Below are 19,920 nucleotides of genomic sequence, written 5' to 3'. Positions count from 1 at the left end.
TGTATAACATTAAATGACATTCTGATGTCATGAGGACAAATCCTGGACTAGGACAGTTCCTGTTGTGAGTTACCTGGGGTATAGGGGTGTTTCACAACCAGAAGAGTATCCAAATGAAACTCATTTGGATTTAACATCTCATGCAAAAGTACTGAACTGACATGACACTGGGTCAGGAGGGTTTCAAATGTGTCATGAAATGAGATTTTCTGTAAAACCCCAACCGTAGATAAGACCAGTGTTAATGTCTTGACCCTGTAATCCATCTCAGAATGATTTTCTAAAAGGGTTTTAATGGAATCCACATTTGCAATTTGCAAGATAAAGCTTTACTATGTTAAAAAAAATAGGTGCTTTTTGTTTAAGTCTGGAACCAGAATGTCGTCTCTCCGTGGAAGCTTTCAGAAAGTGTGCCAGAGAGCCCTGGTGGACTTGAATTGTAAGTTTGGACATCCCTAAACACTTTCCTTTAACGCACTCTCATATATTTCAGGGTGAGTCAGAGGTAGATGTGATAGCAGAGCAGCTGAAGTTCCGTGCCTGTCTGAAAATCCTGATGACAGAGCTGCGTACACTGGCCACTGGCTTTGAGGTGGATGGAGGGAAGCTCCGCTTTCAGCTCTACAATTGGCTGGAGAAGGAAATAGCAGGCATGCATACGATCTGCAACTACAAGGTGCACTTTGATTATATTTCATGTAGTCTTGACAACTTTATATTCAATTATGCAGTACAAGGTATTAGCAAAAGTGTTTTCCTCCTCCTGGTTCACCATTCACCATAAATATTGTAAACACAAAGGTGGAGGGGAAGGAGGAAGATTCAGAGGTGGAGCGCTGGGGAGAGCGTTCAGCTTCAGTGGACATCTCGGAGGAAGCCCTGGAGCAGACGGAGGCCGGGGCATATGAGCGCCACCAGATGGAGCGACGTCGTCTTCAGGCCAAGCAGCAGCACTCTGAGAGGCGCAAGGCGTGGCTGAGGAAGAACCAGGCCCTGCTGAGGGTGTTTCTGTCCTACTGCAGCCTTCATGGAGCCAAGGGAGGCGGAGTCACCTCTGTACGCATGGAGCTTCTGTTCCTTCTGCAGGAGAGCCAGCAGGTACACAGGCACACTCATAGGCACACATATGTTATGTGCCTCGACTTTCTCTGTTCAGCAAAAACAAAATGTATATCTTCCTGTCTCACCCTATAGGAGACCACAGTGAAACAGCTGCAGTCTCCTCTGCCTCTGCCGACTACACTCCCTCTGCTATCAGCTTGCATCGCCCCCACCAAGACCGTTATAGCAAATCCCGTTCTTCACCTCAGCAACCACATTCACGACATCCTCCACACCATCACCCTCATGGAGGCCCCGCCGCATCCTGACAGCACGGATGATCGGGTCAGTATATCGTCTACAGCATTTCTCACAGTCTTCTGAAGTCGTTCATTTTGATGATGAATAATAAAATGTGTGTGTTTTTCACCCTCAGGTGAATGCTCTACACACACTAGCAGCATCTCTGTCTGCTTGCGTCTATCAAGCACTGTGCGACAGCCACAGCTACAGGTAACTGTGCCTCAGTGAAGGGGCCACATGCTCAACAGTCCCTCCAAGAATTTATTCCCCTTAAAATTTGTTTGACGCTAAGTTTGGCTTAACCACACCCTGACTTCATGAGCGTGTTTCCCAGAAATGTTGAATATGTATTTTTCTGTGCGGGGGGAACTCCTTGGTTTACCTTTGTGTCATTGGCTTTGCAGCAGCCAGACAGAGGCCAACCAGTTTACAGGGATGGTGTACCAGGGCCTGTTACTCAGTGAGAGGAAACGACTCCGTACAGAAAGCATTGAAGAACATATAACTCCCAACTCCGCTCCTGCACAGTGGCCAGGTAACAAATCATGTTTGGGATCAAACTGAGTTACACTCTATACATTTTTATAGACAACTTTTCTATCAGATGCTGCATCTTTGTGTTTTTGTCGTTATTATCTCACAATTGGTTTTATGGAGATTGAAGCTAAGTTAGTCGTCACAGAACGTGTAGAAGTATGTGCGAGCATCAAAGACATAATTGAGAGAGAGTATGAAAAGCGGAGAGCGAGGAAAAGCCGAGCAAAGCAGGCAGTCTGTGTTTATGCAGAGAGGCAGATGGTGTTCTATAATAGGAGCTTCATGGCCTCTGGGAAGGAAAGGGAAAGACAGAGACTGATCACGCCATTGTGCAAATGTTGTCAGAAATAGTGTTTTTGTTTGTCTGTGGAACTTATTTTTGTAAATTACAGGTTAATCTATTGTGTGTGTGTGTGTGTGTGTGTGTGTCCTCTCTCTGCAGGTGTGTCGTCCCTGATTTCTCTGTTGACGTCTGCCAGGGAGGAGGACCAGCCGAGGCTCAACGTGCTGCTGTGTGAAGCGGTCGTGGCTGTTTATCTCGCACTGCTCATTCATGGCTTGGGCACCCACAGCAGCAATGAACTCTTCCGTCTGGCTGCACACCCCCTCAACAACCGCATGTGGGCAGCTGTCTTTGGAGGAGGAGCCAAAGTCATTATTAAGCCAAAGAGACCTGAGGCCCCGCCAGGTAAAATTATTATTTTGTAGTTAATTACTTAAGTTTATTTCCATCATGTCATTGCTGTCTTAAGTCTTACTCCATGGTCTTCGTTATCTGTCTTTTATCCCTTTATTATGCTCCTCCCGTTGTCTTCTTCTACTTCCATTTGTTGGCTTTCTACATCCTGACTTATCTCTGATCAGATGCATCTGGGGCAAAACTTCCATCCCTCTGGCTCTATCTCCATAATTACACAGATATTAACTTAGGCCTGTCCTGAGATGCTGCTGGTGTGTAGTGTCTTGTGTGAGTGTGCCCTCTGCCCTGTGTCCCAGTGCCAGCTGATTTTGAGGCAGCCAGGCCAGAGGAGTCTCAAGACGAGACAGGAAGACCTGAGCAGAGCAGCCTCACCCCAAACCCCACTCCCATCCCCACTGAATCCCAGCGCCCCAAACGACCCCCTCATCCCCTTTCAAGGGGAGAGGAGTCGGGCGCTGTGGCACCAGCAACTAAGGCCAGCTGTGAGTAACTGGGCTGGTGGATTGCAGTGCTGGTTTGCAGGATTGCAGTGCATGGTAATTGTACAGGTTTGCATTGTTGCAAATGCTTGACTTACCCCTATCTCTTTTGTGCAGCTACTACTGAATGCCCATTACAAACAACAAAGCCCACTAGTGCTATGAAGATAGTCATCTGTGTTCAGTGTTATGACAAGCCAACAGCTGTGTGTGTTTGTGTTTGTGTGAGTGTGCGTGAGCGTGCGCGTGTACATGTATTGCATTGCATGTATATGTTGTAATGTCCTCTATGCTCATCTCATTGTGTCATTTCTGCTGTACCACTGAAGCAACTGCTGGGCCTAGCCAGGATTGTTCAGACGCCAAGGCTGAGCAGCCCTCTCAGGCTAAATCTGAATCTGAGACTAAACCAGGTACACCTCGAGACGTTATCACTCTAATGGAATACCTCTGCAGAGCTGGAGCTGAGTAACTAGTCCTGTGTTGTCCAGTTTGTAGCATTAAATGTTTACATGGTATTTGAATGGAGCAGAGTTATTGTATGTCAGTAGTTTGTAGTAGAGGTAATAACTACATCATAGACTGACAGTAGCTCTTGTGTGACTGTCAGATTTTTCGATTTGTAGAAATTAAGCCAGTTCCCGAGTAGCTGTGCTGTGTAAGCCTAAGTCTGTTGACACTGTTCATCCATATTCATTAGGCCAAAGTAATCTGTGCTCACATTGTATTTGTGTGGGAGGAAGATATGGGCTGGCATTTAGACTCTATATCACTGTAGAGTCAGAGATAGCTCTCAGCAAAGCCGAGAGCCTTCTGAAGAGCTGGATGAGAGGAGAGGGGGTTCGGGGGTGGGGTGGGGGGGGGGTTCTCCCAAATGCCAGCCTGTTGATAGGAGTCACTTTGCCAAATGTTAAGATCTGCCCTTTTTGAGCGCTGCAGAAAAAACTGTACATGCATGTCACGAACACACATCCACACACAAATGTTACATGTCGATGCCTCTCTATCATGTACTAATGAACACACATTTTAAAACTAAATAAACATGTTGCGTTCACCAATCACTCATCATGTTTGCCTCCTTCAAGGGCTGTGGATACATTAAAAAAAAAAAATTCAAAAAACGCTTAACGCACAACTGCTCAACAAATTCGCCATTGTTGTTTGATGTGTTTTCTGTGTGTATTTTGTGCCACACACTACATCAAATATTTGCTGATTCAATTGTGTAATGGTCTGTGTAGTATCTGTGTGTCTAACTGCACTGTCTACTCTGGTTTGTGTCTTGTCTTGTTTTGTCTGGTGCGATGCCAGAGATAGTCACCCAGGATAATGGTGCAGGTTTGTGCACAGCCTAGTGTGTCTTGCCCTGTGCCTCCATCCTAAGTGTTTGTATTTGTGCATTTGCATCTCCTCTTTTCCAAGTGTATTGATTTTCATCCCTGTGCTATGACTCATGGAAGTCATAGGACTCAAAGTTATACTGCAGACAGGAACCACCTTTTAGAGAGGAATAAGGTTATTTTTCAGCTCTGTCATGGATGTGCAGTATACTGTGCTCTGTGTAGGGTGTGGATGCGGTTCACTTCCTTCCTGATCTATTTCTTGACCTTCCTTTGGCTTTAAAAAATGACACTGAGTCTCAGCTCATCCTCGGCATTTGTCTGCTGCAAATTAACCATCATTCTCCTCCTGCCCCCAGTGGCTCCCCCGCAGCCCCCAGCAGAGGACGTGGACCGATACAGGCGTCGGTTCAACATGAGGATGCTTGTTCCCGGACGCCCCGTGAAGGAGACGCCAGCCAACCCACCTCCTGTGCCCACAGAAAGACCCGCCTACAGGGAGAAGTTCATTCCCCCAGAGCTGAGCATGTGGGACTACTTTGTGGCCAAAGTAAGGCAGTGAAAGCTACCTATATGGAATTGACTGATGAGACCTGTGGTTCATAGTCTTCAGGCTATTTCTCTCTTCCTACCTGACGTTTTCATTTGCTTTCTCTCCTCCATCGTTATTTCCTCCCTCTCAGCCCTTCCTGCCGCTGTCAGACAGCAATGCTCTGTGTGACTCAGATGAAAGCGGCGCAGAGGATGATGAAGATGACGACGACGCCTTCCTTTCTGACACACAGATAACGGAGCACTCTGACCCCAACTCCTACAGGTAAGGCCTAGCCTTTCTTGTTTTTATGCCATCCAGTTTTGGAGCCTGTGCTTCCAGATTTGAATCTTCATGCACGTGTGTCCGTCTGCCTGTGTGGTCCACAGCTGGGCTCTGATCCGCCTCGTCATGGTTAAACTTGCTCATCACAACGTCAAGAACTTCCTGCCTCTCACTGGCCTTGACTTCACAGGTACACACACTCACAGCATCATTAATCCTACTAATTGGCATTGCTGCTGCCTCTATACAGTATCTGCTGTATATCTATATGTGTATGTGTTTGTGTCACAGACCTGCCAGTCATCTCTCCTCTCAGCAACGCTGTGCTGAAGACTTTAGAGAACTGGGAGCAACTTCTGCTGGAGCGAATGAACAAATTCGACGGCCCGCCTCCCAACTACATCAACACTTACCCTACTGACCTCAGCGCAGGAGGTGGCCCCGCCATACTCCGGCACAAGGCCATGCTGGAGCCAGACAACACACCCTTCAAGTGAGTATGAAATCATATAGAGTACACAAAAATATAGACACACATCACACACAAGGGCTGCGTTAAAAAAAACATTCGTTTGGGTTATGTTTTTGTGTGTGTTTTTTTTTTTTTTTTTTTTTGCTCTTTTCTAAAAAGTACAACTCTTAAAATATGCCACTCTAGTTTTACTCAGTTTTACTTTGACTTTGAGGAGTGAAAGAAACAGTATTGTTGTGAATTAACATCAAGCATCTTTCTAACAAAAGTGGCAAATTTCAAATTCAGAAAGAAAACAGAAATACAAAGTCAGCGCCACATTAATGACATACTGTATATAATGTCATGAAGTAAAATTAGTTTGTTTAATTATAAAACACATTTTTGAAATATTTTGGCTACACAACTGATTCACATGGTCAGGATACTTAATTAAACAGCCAACAGTCAGTAGTTAGATGTGATGACTGATACTTATATATATTTTTAGATTGTACTTACAGCTTACGTACAACTTACTTACAACACAGAGCAGTATTAGATTATTTGTCCATATTTTTTCTTTCAGGACAAAGAACCACCAGTCCTTCCCTGCCCGACGTCTTTGGCACTTCCTGGTCAAACAGGAAGTTCTTCAGGAGACTTTGATCCGTTACATCTTCACTAAGAAAAGGAAGCAGAGTGAGGTCAGTGGCCCACGTGCACAGAAACAATGTCTGCTTGTGTTTTTCCCCAGTTCAGTGTTCATTATCTATGATGATTAAACCTGCCATTGTTTTATTTAATAGTCATGTTAGTTCATATTTACCAGAATCTTTGCATTTTTGTTTTATTCATTCATTCATTCATTCATTCATTCATTCATTCATTCATTTATTTATCTATTTAGTTCACTTCCCTGAACACTATTAATGTATTGGCCCAAATATATTTATATATATATTATATTTTAAATAATTACATTTCTAAAAGCACATTTATTGCATTTAATTACTAGAGGTTGGAGAGTCATAGCCCCCTGACTTGGACGAGTCACTGTCACTGAACTTTACAGTGGTGGGATCGACAGATGAAAAGACAGAGTGAGCGCATGGGGGGAAAAAAAGTAGCTAAATGTAGGCCATGTTAACCACATGAGGCCCATAATTATGAGAGATTAATGAGATACGTATGGTCATCAAACGACTACCATGCAGCCAAGAAATGTAGCGTCAAGATGTCATGTTAGAAGACTGCAGAAGCCTAAAAAAGCAGTCCCAAGAAAATCTGTCTCATTCTAAGAACATGAGGAAGTGTGTGCAAGTATTTCTGTGATACCCAAACAAGTGTAATCTTCCTGGTTTTTGTTTGTGGTCAGAGAATTGTATATTTGGGCCAATTCAGTATATATTTTCATTTCATTTCTGAAGAATCCACACAGTCTGCATTGCAAGACACTTAAACTTAGAGTTGATGATTTACTGAGGTCTTTATCAGAGGCCTTTAAACTGATCGCTCATCATAAATGACTGTACAACACATAAATTTAAATAACTGCGGGGTATTTTGAAACCCAAGTCTTACCATCAATCTAAATCCATCACTTCATTGTTATACACAGAGAAGTGCTCACACAGAGAAGTGCTCACTGAGCATTTATCTCTGTTGTTGATATTTTTTTTATTGTCATTATCTTTGCTTTGACTCCTCAGGCATCTGTAATAAAGAGCAGGACAGTTCACTGCCTTCTCTGATGTCTGGAGCGATTCATTATGTAATCACTTTCATGGCAGACTGCTTCATTTCAGTTTTTGCTAAATGGAGTAACCACTTAACTTCAAATTAAACTGTCACATCCACACTTCTTATCTGCATTCATCCTGCTACATGACTCTGTGCTAATGAGATGGATTGAGTTTAGAGTTATTTACATTTTATCACCGATTCAGCCTTTTTTATTTTATTTTCATTCCATGTTTTATTTTTCTGTGTTTGTGCATGTGTCTTGTGTCGTGCTGTGTTGGCGTGTTCTGTGTCTATATTGCCTCTGTGTGTGTTGTGTAGTCTGTAGAGAACCATATGGACCGTATAAGCCCAAACTGCATAGCAGGAGCTAGCAGTCCCTATAAGGTAGTATCATTTACTGTACCAGTCCAGGCCCTGGCTCTGTCTGTCCGTCTGTCTATCGGAAGAGTCACTGCAAAGCCAAGCTTGAAGGAGCAAGTGCATTAAACTTTGGAATAATTACTGCACCAGCTGCACAGGGCTCGGGTTTGCAGGTTAAGGTTAAGAGGCAGCACCAAACTGGGTGAATCTGTTGATGTCTCCTCTCCAGCTTGGACTGAAAGTGACTGCTCTGGCAATTTTTCTGGCATAAAATCTACTCAAGGCTCTTACGCTTAGATCTAACGTCTGATCTTTCCCTCTCCCTGGGACACCTATGGCATCCACTCACATAACCTCACATCCGATCCCTACCAATAACACGTCTCCCTGTGTTTCTCACTCCTTTCTCCCCTCTAGCTGGACTGATTCTGCTGGACCAAAAGCAAAAAAAAAAAAAAGACTTTTTAAGAGAGTTGGCACCTACAATTGATCTACTAACTTGCATGCTCACTGTCAGGGCTGTGTGAGGCTTGCTAATCATGTAGGGTGTCGTCACTGGGGGAACCCAAATCAACAGGCAAAATTGTATTTAATTGTATACCTCTACATGTTTCCTTGTGAATGTGGCTCTACTTTATGCCACTTTCATGGGAAGTGGGAATTTTTTCATAGAGCCCAAAGCAAGTGTTTTGGAGGTATATAGTTTTCTGTCCTAATCCTTATAGATGGAAATTAACCTAACAGTATTTATTATGTATAAACAGTATTTCTGAAGAACAGGCTTCTGAGCATTAATTTTTCAAAGCAGAAAAGAGCACTGCAGCTTTAGTGTGTCGTGAACCTTGATGTATCGGTTTGCTTTGCTTTTCCAGGTGGAGGCAGATCTGGGATACCCAGGAGGCAAGGCTAAAATCATCCACAAGGAGTCTGATATAATCATGGCATTTGCCATCAATAAGGTAAGTTTTATGTGTGAGTGTGTATGATTAAAAAATATCGAGAGACTCTTTATTTTACACACCCATAATATTTATTTCCTGTAAATAACTATGTAATTTGGTACTAAATAAAGGGTAAATGCAACACCATGACGTCAGCATCTTTTCCAAGTACGTTATTCTGAATATACAAATGAAACTGTTGCAAAGTCCACCTTTAATCATGCCTTTTCCTCCCTCCTTGTCTCTCTCCTCCCTGGTTCCCTCTTTCCTAGGCTAATTCTAACGAGATAGTGTTGGCCTCCACTCATGACGTCCAGGAGGTCGACGTGTCTACTCTAGTGGCTGTCCAGCCCTACACTTGGATAGGGGAGGACTTTGATAAAGAGTCACGCAGGTCAGATTCAAGGCAGTTCTCAGATGAAAAGAAACAAAGTTGCAGTTTGACAAGCATGGGAGCCAAACTGCACACTGTCTTAGTCTTAACATCTCTAAAATCCCACCTTTCTTTATGTTTTCTTTTACAGCTCTGACGACATAGACCATCGCTCCTCTCACACCAACATTGCCCAGGCTAGCTCTGTCCCTTTTGCACCACCACAGATGCCGGTCTCTGCATCCATGCCGTGGCTCGGCAGCGGGCAGACCAGCATGGGAGCCAGTGTGGTACGACCTTATTCACTACAAACATAGATATACAGTAAACGGATATGCAGTTGTTACTAATTGCCACCAGGGGGAAACTAAGCTCTGTTTTGGGGCCTGTATGCAGCCTAGGACCTGTGGTATGACTGCAGTCTTTTCATTTCCTGACAATCTGCGGTACACAATAGATGCATCAGTTAAATTTAATAACATCCAATAGGTCTAAATGTAAACTTGAAAAAAGCATATGTTTCAGATTTAGAGAGGCACTAGACCACTTGGATTTCACTCTGTGGTCTGTGTCCCCTGCACATTTTTGGAAGAAGTGTGTCTGTATTTTTAATTGTTATTGTTGTTAAATCAAACTGAGCTGTGACGACTAAACAGCTGGCCTGCTGAGTCTATGCAGGCTGATACAGAGAGGTGGTGTGTTTCCATGGCAGAGATGGATGCATATAAACACAGATAGCAGCAGCTCTCACAGCCGGCTACCCAAGGTACAGTTCTGCGTCACACTTAACACGCAGCCAGGGTTCTCCATGTCCCAGCCGTGTTGATAAATGTTGGCTGGGATACACTTCGCAAGACAGGACAGGCATACAGGTTCAGTGAGTTACGGAAGGGGGGGGGGGGGGGGGTTTCCTAAGTGTGCAGTGGGAGTCTGGTTACTTAAGATCCCAGCATTTAATGCCTGGATTGATAGTCATTGGATGACCATCTTCCTGATGTGCAGAGTCCACCCAAGAGGAAGGGTGAACTTCACCTCCGAGTATGCGTTGTGCCTCGTGTCAACAAGTTCTGAATTGAAGCAGGAAGCTTTGTGAAACCGTTGCTGAGCAGTATAACGCTGCCTGACTTTTATCTGCGATTTATTTAAGACTGGTCTTTGAGTCTAGAGCGCTGTATCATCCTGCTGTAAAGAACCAACACACTAAAACATCCTTCAGCTTCCACTCCCAGTGAATGAAGTGTGATAACAAGAAAAGTGTTTACAAATAGGAACGGGACCAAAAATATGAGGGTTAGGGAAATATTGATAAACCGAAAAAGGTTACATTTCCTGAAGAAAATTTAAGTAAGCTTGCTCACACCAACATATGCTGGAATAAATGCTGTAAACAAGTAAAAACGTTTGAACTGTTGACTTAAGTGTAAACAAAAATTAAGTTAAAGTGAAAACCCAGACAGAAGTCACAGTCAGGTGAAGTCATACTTTATAAATTCTGTTTTTATGTAATTGTTTTTATCTGTGTTTTTCAGATTATGAAGAGGAATCTAAATAATGTGAAGAGAATGACATCCCACCCCATATATCAGTATTGTAAGTGCCTACATTTCAGCCTGTGCATATCAGGTCATCAGCAGTACACAGCTGAGTTTTTGTCTTATGTTTCTTTATTTACTTCTACTTACCGTCATGTTTGTGTGTGTGTGTGTTAGACATGACGGGGGCTCAGGACGGTAGTGTGAGAATGTTTGAATGGAACAGACCTCAGCAACTTATTTGCTTCAGACAAGCAGGCAACGCTAGAGTCACCCGGCTCTATTTCAACTCCCAGGGCAATAAGGTACACACACACACACACACACACACACACACACACACACACACATTTGTTTTGTCTATTCGGTATGATTGTTCCGATTGCTCCGTGTTCTTCGTTTAGTGTGGAGTCGCTGATGGAGAGGGTTTCCTCAGTCTCTGGCAGGTCAACCAGACATCCTCAAACCCCAAACCCTACCTGGTGAGGTCACGTCTTCATTCACCACCCCAGCATACACATGCACATTTTAAGATAGAAAACTCAATAGGAGTCATTAAAACTAATATGCACTCTTTGTTTTTCTGTTCCTGCCGACAGAGTTGGCAGTGCCACACTAAGACCTGCGGTGATTTTGCCTTCATCACATCCTCCAGCCTCATTGCCACAGCCGGACAGTCCAACGATAACAGGTCAGCATCCGCACTAAGGAACACCACTGTTAAACCAATGCTACTCTTTTTCTCTTGGTATTGATTGAATAATATTATCTTTATTTTTGCACAGAAATGTTTGCCTGTGGGATACTCTGATTTCACCTAGCAATACCATGGTCCATGGTAAGAAATCCCAAATGCTTTAACCAAGCCAATGTTAATGATTTTCCCTGTACATGGAGTTGTTTTGTGATCCAACTTCACATTTCTTCCCTCCCACCCCTTCAGCGTTCCCCTGCCATGAGAACGGGGCCACTGTGCTGCAATATGCTCCTAAACAGCAGCTGCTGATCACTGGAGGCAGAAAGGGCTTCGTGTGCGTGTTTGACATCCGCCAGAGGCAACTGCTCCACACTTTCCAGGCCCATGACTCAGCCATCAAGGCCCTCGCACTGGATGCCTTTGAGGACTTCTTCGTCACTGGCTCTGCAGAGGGCAACATGAAGGTGACTCGGGCTCCATCACTCACTCACTGACCTGCCAAAACGCATGAGCTGTTATAGACATACATTGATTGTTATGCACGTTATACATATTATACACTATGTGGCTTAAGCATCAGTTTCCATGACATACAGAGCTTTTAGCAGATGTTGGGCATATTTTAAGTAGCAAAACGTGACTTTCCGAGGTGGAATGCAAGTGTATCTATTATACTTAATTAGGACTGTGATGATCATTTCTATTATTGAAAAGTCTGCCAATTATATTCTCGGTTAAATGAATGGTTGATAAAATGACAGTGGACTGCGAAAAACACCCATTAGACGCTGGGACCAGAAAATGTCTGGCATTTTATCTTGAAAATGACTCTGCTGGTTGCCCAGCAACCCAACAGTGGCAACAACACTCTTGGCCAGGAAATACATAGTCTGGTACATAAACATTCTTAAACCCACAACGTGACGTTTTTACTCTTGGGTTTTTCCACAGAACGTGTTAATTAGTGAGATGTACAGGTGGTGCTAAGCAGATGTTGTTACCTCTGGATAGAGCCAGGCCAGATGTTTCCTTCTGCTTCCAGTCTTTGTGCTAGGTTGAGTTAACTGGCTATTGGCTTGAATTTCATATTTTTGTGTACAAATATGAGAGTGTCAGCAGAAAAGCAAATAAACCTAATTCCCAAACCTGATCCTTTTATCTAGTGGGGTCACCTAATGAAGAGATATCCTGATGAATTACCTTATTTAATTACATCTTGAGTGTAACTGGTTCTGCTCACCATACCATGCTGGTTACGGTGAGACTTCGGTATCAGTTGGATGCTGTTTGATAAAGAACAGACACAGACATGTGGTTAAAAGAATTATTACATCGCTTTGAGGAAGCGTCACAGCGCTCGAATTGAATTTGGCATTTCAGGTTCCGCATATTGAAAATAATGAAGATCTGGAAGAAAACTTAACATCTGTTCTGTCCCTTCTCATGCTTCCTCTATCTGCAGGTGTGGAAGTTAGCCGGCCACGGGCTCATGCACTCTTTTAGCAACGAGCATGCCAAGCAGTCCATCTTCCGCAACATCGGCGCTGGCGTCATGCAGGTGGAGACACGGCCCGGTAACCGCATCTTCACCTGTGGAGCAGACGGCACTCTGAAGATGAGGGTCCTCCCCGACCGCTACAATATCCCCAGCAGCTTGGTTGACGTCCTGTAACACCGACTTCCACTTCTGCAGGTCCAAAGAGGAAAAAGACAAAGAAAAAACACAAAAAGCTTATGTAACACTCACTAGGCATTAATAGTATAATCGATGGGGGAAGAGTTAGTCAAAAGATCACCACGCTTTTGGCATCTTTCTGGGTGTGCAGTGTTCATGGGTTTACTGTTGATGTAAATCATGTCCAGAATGACAAACGGAGCTGCAAATATTTTTTTCCCAAAGGCTGAAAGCAAAGTTACAAGCAAAAGTTATCATACTTGATTTTAAAGCTAGATTTATTGTAATTTATTGAAGAATCTCTACTCTTAGAGTGTGTCCATAGGGAAGCTATGCATGTCCTGTTCTCGTTACGCGGTGCAATCACAGGTCTATTGATAGTGCTCTGTAAAAGTGCTCAAGCAAAAATTTTAAAAGTGTGTAACTGTCGTCATTTTGTGCCCACAGCTGAAATCTCTTAGCATCTACTGTAACCAGCACTGTGGTTTGTTATTAAGTCAGTGGTTTCCAGTGTGAATCGAGTTGTTGGAATCTGCATTTTGTTTCAATGGTTTTGCCCCCTCCTGCCTTTTTGCCCGGCTTTTCTCAGCCCTTATGGAAGAGTTAATGGTGCATTGCTCCTATAGTGACACCCCACCCTTAACCCCACCCGGCCCCTATTTCACTGGCTGCCCATCGCTCGCTCTGGCCTCTCCCGGTTTGGGCTCAACCCGGCCTGGGTTGGTCGTGGAGCGCGTGTCCACTCTGCTGTGTCTGTCATCTGTACGCCTGCCCGCTCACATGCCCTCAAATGCCTGTTTGTGTGGCGAACTCACTGCTAGAACATTCCTGTTTGGAAGATGATGTGTTTTACTCCTGTGACTGTGATTTAAATGTTTCCATCTGTCTGGTCCAAACCTAAAAACCCACCCACCAAGAGCAGAAACACAAAGGTTCACTTCTGGTTTTGCACAAGATATTCTTGAATAAGTTTTTTTTTTTTTATTATTATTTTATTATTTAAATTATTTATATGTTTGTGTTTGTTTGGTTGGCCATTCCTTTTTAAAACTATTTAACTTATTGCCTTTTATTTTAGGAATGTAAGGGGTTTTACTGTATCTGACTGGGAGATGTGCAACACAGTCTACTGTACGTAAGTGTGTGTTACCTCGCTAGTTGTTTTTACTGTTTCATCCATAAGGAATAGATATTTGCACTCAAATTCTGGAGACACTAAAAGTTTATTTCAAATAAATAGGTTATTGAAGAAGAAACTGTTATATACAAATGAATGTCTGGCTTTATTTGGCCTAGTAGTAAAACGTTTGAAATAGTTTTAATATATAAATTATATAAATATATATATGAAATACCACAACAGCTTGTACAAACATGAAAGCATTTCTTTATTTTTGGTTTGTATCATACCAGCTGGATTAGTTGTAACTTTTGTTAAGTGTATGTATGGTATTTATTAAAGAGATTTGTGTTTCTCTCCCTCTTTCTGCCCACTATGTGTACTGTATGTATCTTGTGTGTTTTACCAATGGTCCTACTGGTGTCTGGTGTGCGTGTTTGTGTGTGTGTGCATGTAATAATGCAAAAGAAGCCAATATCATGGGTAGACACTCACTGGGGCACTTGAGCCTGAAGGTATGTGAGAGAACAGGTCATGGTCAGAGTTTTACCTTTGTAAAGTGAATAAATTCTTTTTATTTCATCAGGGTGAGTTGAAGCTGTTGTTTTAATTTTCCGTCAAGTGGAATAAGTGACCAGGGACCATGCTGCTTCACTACAAAGGCAGGTGGGCTGTTTATATGTGGAAGATATCTGGGTCTGGGTGACATGTACATCTGTATAAAAATACATAAAAGAATCACCATGCAAATACACAAAAAATAATGTAACAACTTACACTACAGTGGCGTAATAAGTTTTTTTCACACAATTAGTAACTCTAAAATCTTACATTACATAGTACATTGACAATAGGATATGAATACAGCAGTATATCTTTTTGACTATGGTAATAATTATTGACCAAACATTGATTTCCTTGAGTGAATCTAATTTTTCACAACTGACTACAACACCTGACAGGAGGATGAAGCTGACACTGGTGTGTACGTATCTTTTGGACACCTAAATATGACCAGTTTTCAAAGATGGAGTGATTAGTAGTTGTAGTCAGCAGGCGTGTGTGTCATCCTCAGGCTGTTTGTCATTCATCATTGATGAAGTGGACCACGTAGAGCCTGACATAGCTTTGGTCCCACACATACAGGTGTCTGTCCTTCGGGCTGTAGGAGAGCATTGCCAGCACGCCACCTGGAGACCTCAGGTCAAAGGTCACATTGACCGGCTTCCCTTTAAGCAGGTCAAAAGCAAAGGTGACTCTGGTGTCCTTGGTGTCGGTTACATACAGGACACCACAGGCAATGAAGGCGTTGCCAGCCTTGGTGCGTGGGTAGGTGGTGTTTATGTAGGACGTGACGGAGAAGGTCTTCTGGTCCAGCTGGGCCACCGTGATGCTCTCGTCCACACTGGAGGCGAAGATCAGCCACAAGCCGTTCTCATCCGCTGCGAATTTAAAGTAAGTCTTGGAGTTGTAGAGCAGATAAGCGAGGCTGTGGTGCAAGGCGTTGTCTATACTGAGGGTGTGAAGCTTCCTGGTGTGAAAGTCAAATCTGTAAACAAGCGGCACCGTGTTAAGCATGGGGAATGGAACAAAAGGAAACAATAGCAAAGCATCTAACTCTGCATCACACTGTCTTTCAGCCAGGGGCGTAGTTCCAAAACAAAGACATTAACTTTTTAATGTCGTCAACAAAAGGCATGAAAAACGTCATAGAAACGTCATTAAACGTCATAGTATAGCAAGGCATAAAAAATATCATGAAAACAAGTTTATTCAAATATTGATAGGGAAAATTCTGTCCTCCCAAAATAATGGTAGGGACATGTTCCTACATATATATGCAAACCTACGGCCTTTCTTTCATCTTACCTGGCGATGCTGGAACTACCAGCCATATGATAATAGAAAGAACCGTTGTGAACAGTGTGGCCGCAGCCATAATAGAACTTTCTGACGTCCACAATTTCACTGCTGTTGTTCTCGAAGGAGGCAATGCTCGCATACTCCTTCACCACACGTCCTGGGGAAGAACGAGAGAAACACACAACCTGGGTTTGAAATACAAAGATTGATATTTTTTTCTGTCAGTGTCCATGTTGATCTTCCTCCGTAATGAACCAACCAGAAAAGTGCTCTGCCACCCATATGCGCTCATCGTTCAGCTGAGCGGTGTCTTTCATCCACGTGCCGAAGGTGCTCTCCATCTTCGTCACATTCCTTGGGTTGATCAGAGACTTAATCAGGCACTCTGAGGGGAAACAGAACGACAACAAGCTTAGTCAATCACTACTCTGCCACACAGCACATATTGTACATGTTGACACACTTCTCTGAAAACACACCGTTCTTCTTAGCGGGCTTCTCATGCAGTTTCACCGCTTCCTTTGGAGATGAATTTTCATCATTTGGAATTGCATGTAACGTCCCTGTCAGACACAATTTCATCTCACGTTATTCAGTGTTCACGCAGTGTTTACATGACAGAACAATCTCACCAGCTGGTTTCTACATGTATGTAAATTTTCAAATTTCCACTTTTTGATCTTGTAGCTTTATGATCATATGAAGAACTTCTCATCCAAGGCTGTTAGCTGCAGAACAGCTACTCACCCAGGGTCTGAGCAGCCTGAAGGTGGGCTCTGTGATGCCTTGTTCTGGGAGGCCCTTGAGGCCCAGGAGGTCCAGGAGGGCCCATGGGCCCAGGAGGTCCTGGAGGACCAGCACGACCTGTACAAAGAAGAGGGGACAACATCTAATGTGTCTGGATACAGAAAGTAAGTTTATTTATTACATTCCCTCCCTGCCAAGTGGTTCATGTGAGTAAAACTCTACTTGCCCTCAATAATGACATCATTGGATGGTTGTCCCTTCTCTCCGGGAGGCCCAGGCTCTCCTTGCTCTCCTTTTTCGCCAGGTTCTCCTGTTTCACCTGCTGGCCCTGTGCGGGACGTTATACAGAGCAGTTCTAAGATTGTGTTCCTAATCTCAGTACATGTTTCCCTGTTAAAACCATGAATGAATCCATTGACTTGCTGAGGGTGAATCATATGCCAAACCTCTGTGGAGGACAGAACAAAGTGAAGTGGGAGAATACAGGGAGAGAGTTTTCCAGTTCATTCAGCTGAAGCCCAAAACCGCAGAGATGAATAATATTAGTGGAGGATGAGAGAGAAATGCAGCTGCAGTCATTCATAAAGTAGACAGCACTGTCTGTAAAATCTGATGTCATTATGATTCATGGATAGATCAGGGAACTGGGTGTGTTGGTGTGTTGTGAATTTCTGTTTTTGTGACGTTCTCGTGTGTGTGTGTGTGTGTGTGTGTGTGTGTATGATTTTAAGTGACTTTGGTGTTTTGTTTTGTTCTTTTCTTATACCCCAAGGTCACTCTCAACCTTTTCACTGTTATATTGTACCAGTAGTTCCTCATTCAAATGGCCAGCGTCGCCTGAGGCACTATGGGATGGTGAATAGAGCCTCACTTTTTACTTACCTTTTTTTCCTCTTTTCCCATCAGCCCCGGGTGGTCCATTCATTCCTGGGAGGCCATCCGTCCCATTGTGGCCGGGCAAACCGTCAGCACCAGGCAAACCTACAGTAACACAAAAAAAATCTTCACCATGGGCTGAATGGGAAACATATTCAGCAAGGACATGGGTCACTAAACCACAAAGGAGGCATACAGTAGAGTATGGCTGGATTTTACATTCGGATTCAGAATTAAAGGTTCACTTACCAGGCGGTCCCGGGGGTCCTGCAACACAAGGTTTAAGGACGTTAACAGAATAAAAAGTGATATTTTGGACATGATTAGCCAGGTTAAAGTATTTCAGTGAACATACCGGCTATGCAGACTCCCTTGGTGCTGTTGCAAATGTCGATCAACAATTTGATCTGAGGAGGACGAGAAAATATCAAAATATGATTAAAACACTGTGATGCACCAAATTTTACCAGCTCAGCTTGAATAACCAACTGTGGGGCCCTGTGGCAAAAATGTGGTGAAAGAAGTATTCAGATCCTAAAAGTAATAATGCACCAATATGAAAATGCAATTAAAAGTAAAAGTATTCATGCAGCAGAATGCTCAAGGAAGATGTTTTGATATGTAGAGTATAGAAGTATTATTATCATTATTATTATCACTGATGATAAACGTGAGAAACATTTTATTATTGTAGGAATTTGAAAATGCTGTTAGACAAGTTTCATAAACAGAGCATGTTTCATTTGTAGAAATTTGATCTGCAAAGTAACTGCCGTCAAATAAATGTTGTGAAGTAAAAAATATATTTTGAAATAATAAGAAGAACAAAATAAAATACACTACAGGAGTAAATGTGTTACTTTCCAATACTGCATTTCACCCACTCTCTGTGCATTGTGTGTGTAATAGTTTGTAATTAATTAGTTTTCATAATTTGAATAAGAAAACATTTATTTGCTCACAGTAACAACTGAGATAATAAAGGCCCTAAAACTAGATTTTAACTTGGGCCCCTCTACAACACGGGGCCTTGAGATTATGTGCTGCCTTGATGTCTTTATCATTTCAGTTTGTCTTGTGCTGATAGTGAAGCATTACAGCCTGACCAAAACAAATTAGCTGGACGTGCCATCAGGCGCCCCGATGGTCACAGGCGCAATTGTCCATTTGAACCACTTGGTGATCCAGCATTTGTCATCAATGACAGTCAAACAATACAAGATACTATACACTATGTGAGGCATTTGTAAATCTAGGCGCCTGCTCTCCCTCATTCCTCCTCTCTCATTCACATCATCTACCAGCAGGTATCTCATCTCACCGGGACCATGGAGTAAGTCATCATCGTCATCATGTCATCCTGCACATGCGCCTTGTGGTAACTATGGCTGTGTCGGTGCTTGTGCTTCAGCTCATGCTTCATCTTCTTCTCTGTGTCCTCTCCCACCTCCTGGCTGACCTCTTGCTGATAGAGCTCCTGTCCGTCTTCCTGGTGAGGCTCGTGGTGAAGCTCCTGCTCCAACTTTTTTTCACTCCTCTTGTTCCTGGAGTACTGGTATTGGTACTGGTATTGCGGCTGCTGTTCCCCAACGTTTGCTCGAATCCCCGCCGCTCTCCCGGGCACCTCCTGGAGGAACTCCACCACCGAGCTTTGCTCCACGTCCGTCAGCCTCACCTCTGTCTGCTCCAGCCTGGCATGTTGCTGATTCTGCTGGACCATGAGCACCAGAAGGCCCACAGAGTTCATCAACGCCACGACACACGTCCCGTACAGCACCATCCGCTGAGGGAGAGTCATGCTGGGTGTCGGGATCCACATGGTTACCACCTCACCTCCTCTTTTCTGAGGGTCACCCACCAACCTCAGCATTCACAGGGGAATACAGTTCCAGCACAGCAGTCAATATAAAAGATAAAAGTCAAATGGGACAGAGACAGTCCACGTTTTATCACCCTGTGATCCAAGATGCTGTCACCAAAACTCAAGTCAAACCAACTAAAGCCAAACGAATCCAACAGGAAGGAAGTCCTCTTCTGAAATTCAACGTCCTGTCCAGGTTATTTGAAAGTCCAGTCAGCTTCAGCGTCTGTGCTCCACCTAGGTCGTCTATCGGAAGGCAGACTGGTAAATACAGTGCTTGTTGTGTTGTTCACCAAGTGGAGAAGGGGTTGTGGATATGTATGTATGTGTGTGTGTGTGTGTGTGTGTGTGTGTGTACATGCTAACCAGTAATGTAGGAGTGGGCATTACACAATCTTCTGAGCTTGTCTGGGAAGAAACCCCCGCCTGTTCAGTCACCTGATTTATATTCAGCACAG

General features: G+C 43.5%; 2 protein-coding genes across 5 annotated transcripts in view; one reads left to right on the top strand and one right to left on the bottom strand.

The window, feature by feature from the left end:
* Window positions 1–14,700, top strand: part of dmxl2 (Dmx-like 2) — a 39,333-nt gene extending 24,633 nt beyond the window's left edge. For 2 of the 4 annotated variants that reach the window (XM_023408783.2, XM_023408782.2), the window contains exons 33-54: window positions 494–676; window positions 802–1,098; window positions 1,195–1,386; window positions 1,478–1,554; window positions 1,749–1,879; window positions 2,324–2,569; window positions 4,763–4,953; window positions 5,087–5,220; window positions 5,325–5,410; window positions 5,512–5,713; window positions 6,261–6,378; window positions 7,736–7,801; window positions 8,650–8,736; window positions 8,991–9,112; window positions 9,243–9,381; window positions 10,621–10,681; window positions 10,801–10,928; window positions 11,028–11,105; window positions 11,223–11,314; window positions 11,409–11,461; window positions 11,567–11,784; window positions 12,783–14,700. In XM_023408783.2, coding sequence (XP_023264551.1) covers window positions 494–676; window positions 802–1,098; window positions 1,195–1,386; window positions 1,478–1,554; window positions 1,749–1,879; window positions 2,324–2,569; window positions 4,763–4,953; window positions 5,087–5,220; window positions 5,325–5,410; window positions 5,512–5,713; window positions 6,261–6,378; window positions 7,736–7,801; window positions 8,650–8,736; window positions 8,991–9,112; window positions 9,243–9,381; window positions 10,621–10,681; window positions 10,801–10,928; window positions 11,028–11,105; window positions 11,223–11,314; window positions 11,409–11,461; window positions 11,567–11,784; window positions 12,783–12,992 — 3,111 coding nt within the window. In that variant the 3' untranslated portion in view covers window positions 12,993–14,700. Of the gene's footprint in view, window positions 1–493; window positions 677–801; window positions 1,099–1,194; window positions 1,387–1,477; window positions 1,555–1,748; window positions 1,880–2,323; window positions 2,570–2,877; window positions 3,064–3,389; window positions 3,474–4,762; window positions 4,954–5,086; window positions 5,221–5,324; window positions 5,411–5,511; window positions 5,714–6,260; window positions 6,379–7,735; window positions 7,802–8,649; window positions 8,737–8,990; window positions 9,113–9,242; window positions 9,382–10,620; window positions 10,682–10,800; window positions 10,929–11,027; window positions 11,106–11,222; window positions 11,315–11,408; window positions 11,462–11,566; window positions 11,785–12,782 lie in introns of all 4 variants that reach the window. The other 2 variants (XM_087174689.1, XM_023408781.2) reach the window with 2 other exon arrangements.
* On the bottom strand, window positions 14,367–19,761 carry gldn (gliomedin). The gene is made up of 10 exons (XM_023408784.2): window positions 18,923–19,761; window positions 17,957–18,008; window positions 17,851–17,868; window positions 17,608–17,706; window positions 16,952–17,053; window positions 16,726–16,842; window positions 16,458–16,541; window positions 16,238–16,363; window positions 15,985–16,135; window positions 14,367–15,664 (listed from the first exon to the last, which is right to left on the bottom strand). Exons 1-10 carry the CDS (start codon window positions 19,469–19,471, stop codon window positions 15,199–15,201), a joined length of 1,764 nt encoding a protein of 587 aa, XP_023264552.1. The 5' UTR covers window positions 19,472–19,761; the 3' UTR covers window positions 14,367–15,198.
* Between the last annotated feature and the right edge of the window lie 159 nt (window positions 19,762–19,920).

The sequence above is a fragment of the Seriola lalandi genome, unplaced genomic scaffold (assembly GCF_002814215.2).
Source record: "Seriola lalandi dorsalis isolate HSWRI2012SDOR001 ecotype SW California unplaced genomic scaffold, Sedor1 jcf7180002054372, whole genome shotgun sequence".
NCBI classification, from domain to species: domain Eukaryota; kingdom Metazoa; phylum Chordata; class Actinopteri; order Carangiformes; family Carangidae; genus Seriola; species Seriola lalandi.
This window is presented reverse-complemented; position numbering and strand designations above follow the sequence as displayed.

Bases quoted from the DNA above. Each gene is read 5' to 3' on its own strand.
- gldn (XM_023408784.2), bottom strand. From the start codon at position 19,471: ATGCTGAGGTTGGTGGGTGACCCTCAGAAAAGAGGAGGTGAGGTGGTA. The intron at 16,364-16,457 runs GTGTGTTTTCAG...GTTTCCCCTCAG, and splicing joins GAAGCCCGCTAAGAAGAACG to AGTGCCTGATTAAGTCTCTG. The intron at 15,665-15,984 runs GTAAGATGAAAG...GCTTGTTTACAG, and splicing joins GGTAGTTCCAGCATCGCCAG to ATTTGACTTTCACACCAGGA.